This window comes from Cantharellus anzutake (assembly GCF_015039405.1).
Source record: "Cantharellus anzutake strain C23 chromosome Unknown EI90scaffold_140, whole genome shotgun sequence".
Lineage (NCBI taxonomy): Eukaryota > Fungi > Basidiomycota > Agaricomycetes > Cantharellales > Hydnaceae > Cantharellus > Cantharellus anzutake.
This window is the reverse complement of record NW_024067090.1, coordinates 29,146-30,764: the sequence shown is the minus strand read 5'-3', so window position 1 is coordinate 30,764 and position 1,619 is coordinate 29,146. Positions and strand designations below refer to the sequence as shown.

The following is a 1,619-nucleotide window of genomic DNA, read 5'->3' as shown; positions in this document are numbered from 1 at the left end:
AGGTGTCCATCTCGCTCTGAATCAGTACGGTTGGTCAACTGTGTCTGATGAACGATTTCAACTTCAATGATGCGTACCCAGGGTCGCAAGATTAGCTCGCCGCGCCTTGCTCACTTGCGGCAACCTTATTGCTTATGTACAACTATGTCTGCGCTCAACGTGTTGCAAACCCATTGTCGAGTATCTTCTTTTTGGGAATGATAAAGCCACAGTGCGAGATTTATCTTGTGGTTACCCCGGACTTTCAGAGTTACGTGCGCATTTGCTATGGACGAATGTTAATTTCTTTTCGCACTGATCCATGACACGAATCCGTTCGCGGGCCTGCTTATCGTTCCCCAAGCCCAAGAGTATTGCAACGACCCCAGGGACTCGGATATGTCTTTGAACAGCCGTGCGCACTTATTCTCTCGGAGGAAAGAACTCTGCAAGGATATCACAAAAGAAAAGGGAAAACAGCCTTCCTTCTAGATGGGTACGCTTCCCCGAAGCGACCACGATACCACTGATGACCTCTTACTGCGCGGGGAAGCATTGCTGCAATTTCTGCCGCGACGAACATCCATGGAGGAGTATACCACCCTGCCTTTCCAAGGCCATATGGCTCAACTAGTGATTGGCGAACCGAGGAAGCCAACGAAGTGGCGGCAACCGCATATCCAATCCATTCCAGCCTAACAAGGGAATATCAGACTAAGGACCATCAGTGGAAGGCAGTAGCTACCATTCTGATAGGTAGTTCGGAAACCTGTAAGGAAGTTCTCATCAAAAGACCTCGTAAAGAAATATGATTGAAAACCCACGAGATGAAACGATACAGCCCTCCATAAGGGATCTTATATCGTTCCTCGCTCGAGCCAGGTCCGTTGTGAGAGTTGTTCCGTAATTTCAAAAGAACCTCATCATGCCATACATTGGAGGCGAAGCCGGCAACAAAGAGTAAGATGCCACCAAGGAATGCAGGCCCAGGGTATGAAGATGGAGTTGGGGAAGTCCTGGAGGCGTTGTACAGGGCTGCGATATATGTGCCTATGAGCGAACCGTTCAGCACGTTGAAGAGAATGGATACGATTGGGATGATAATATGAGATGGTGAGCGTGACGCGGTACGCAGAGGGGATATCACAGCCCGATTGAGGTAGTGTACGACGTATAATACGACAAGGAACAATGCCTGTTTCGGGGGACCGGAAGAGTCCAAGCCTTCCATGCGCGCCCAGAACGCCAAGCAGAACATGATGGGAGAAGGCAACTCCATGATCATCCATCCCAGTCGTCCATCGACATTCATCTTTGGGGACATCCAAAGCTTCTGAAGCCATCCATCCTCTGCTTGCACTAGCCTCCGATTGTTCGAAGAGTTAAACCGTCCATGGGGTGCGTCGATGAAGAAGAGAACAGCGCAAACGGTTGGAAAACATGCGTACGTTCGAAGCGCAACTTCATTAGCATTTTCCTTGTTAGATCGCGCTGTACATTGGAAACAAAAATCTTACTCTGATACAAATGTTTCATGTCAGTAACAAAAAGTGGCCGAGTGAGCGATTGTTACGTAATAATGTAAAACGGCGACATCTGTTTCCGCGCTTACCCTAGCGAGTGAAATTGGCGCGCGCCGC

At 49.0% G+C, this 1,619-nt stretch overlaps 1 protein-coding gene across 1 annotated transcript; it reads right to left on the bottom strand.

Annotated features, from left to right (window-relative positions):
* Window positions 1-436: 436 nt before the first annotated feature.
* EI90DRAFT_3147572 (3-oxo-5-alpha-steroid 4-dehydrogenase-domain-containing protein) lies at window positions 437-1,291 on the bottom strand (the record flags this gene model as incomplete). Its single annotated transcript, XM_039065536.1, has 3 exons — window positions 437-674; window positions 725-748; window positions 804-1,291. 3 exons carry the CDS (start codon window positions 1,289-1,291, stop codon window positions 437-439), a joined length of 750 nt encoding a protein of 249 aa, XP_038908775.1.
* Window positions 1,292-1,619: the final 328 nt, after the last annotated feature.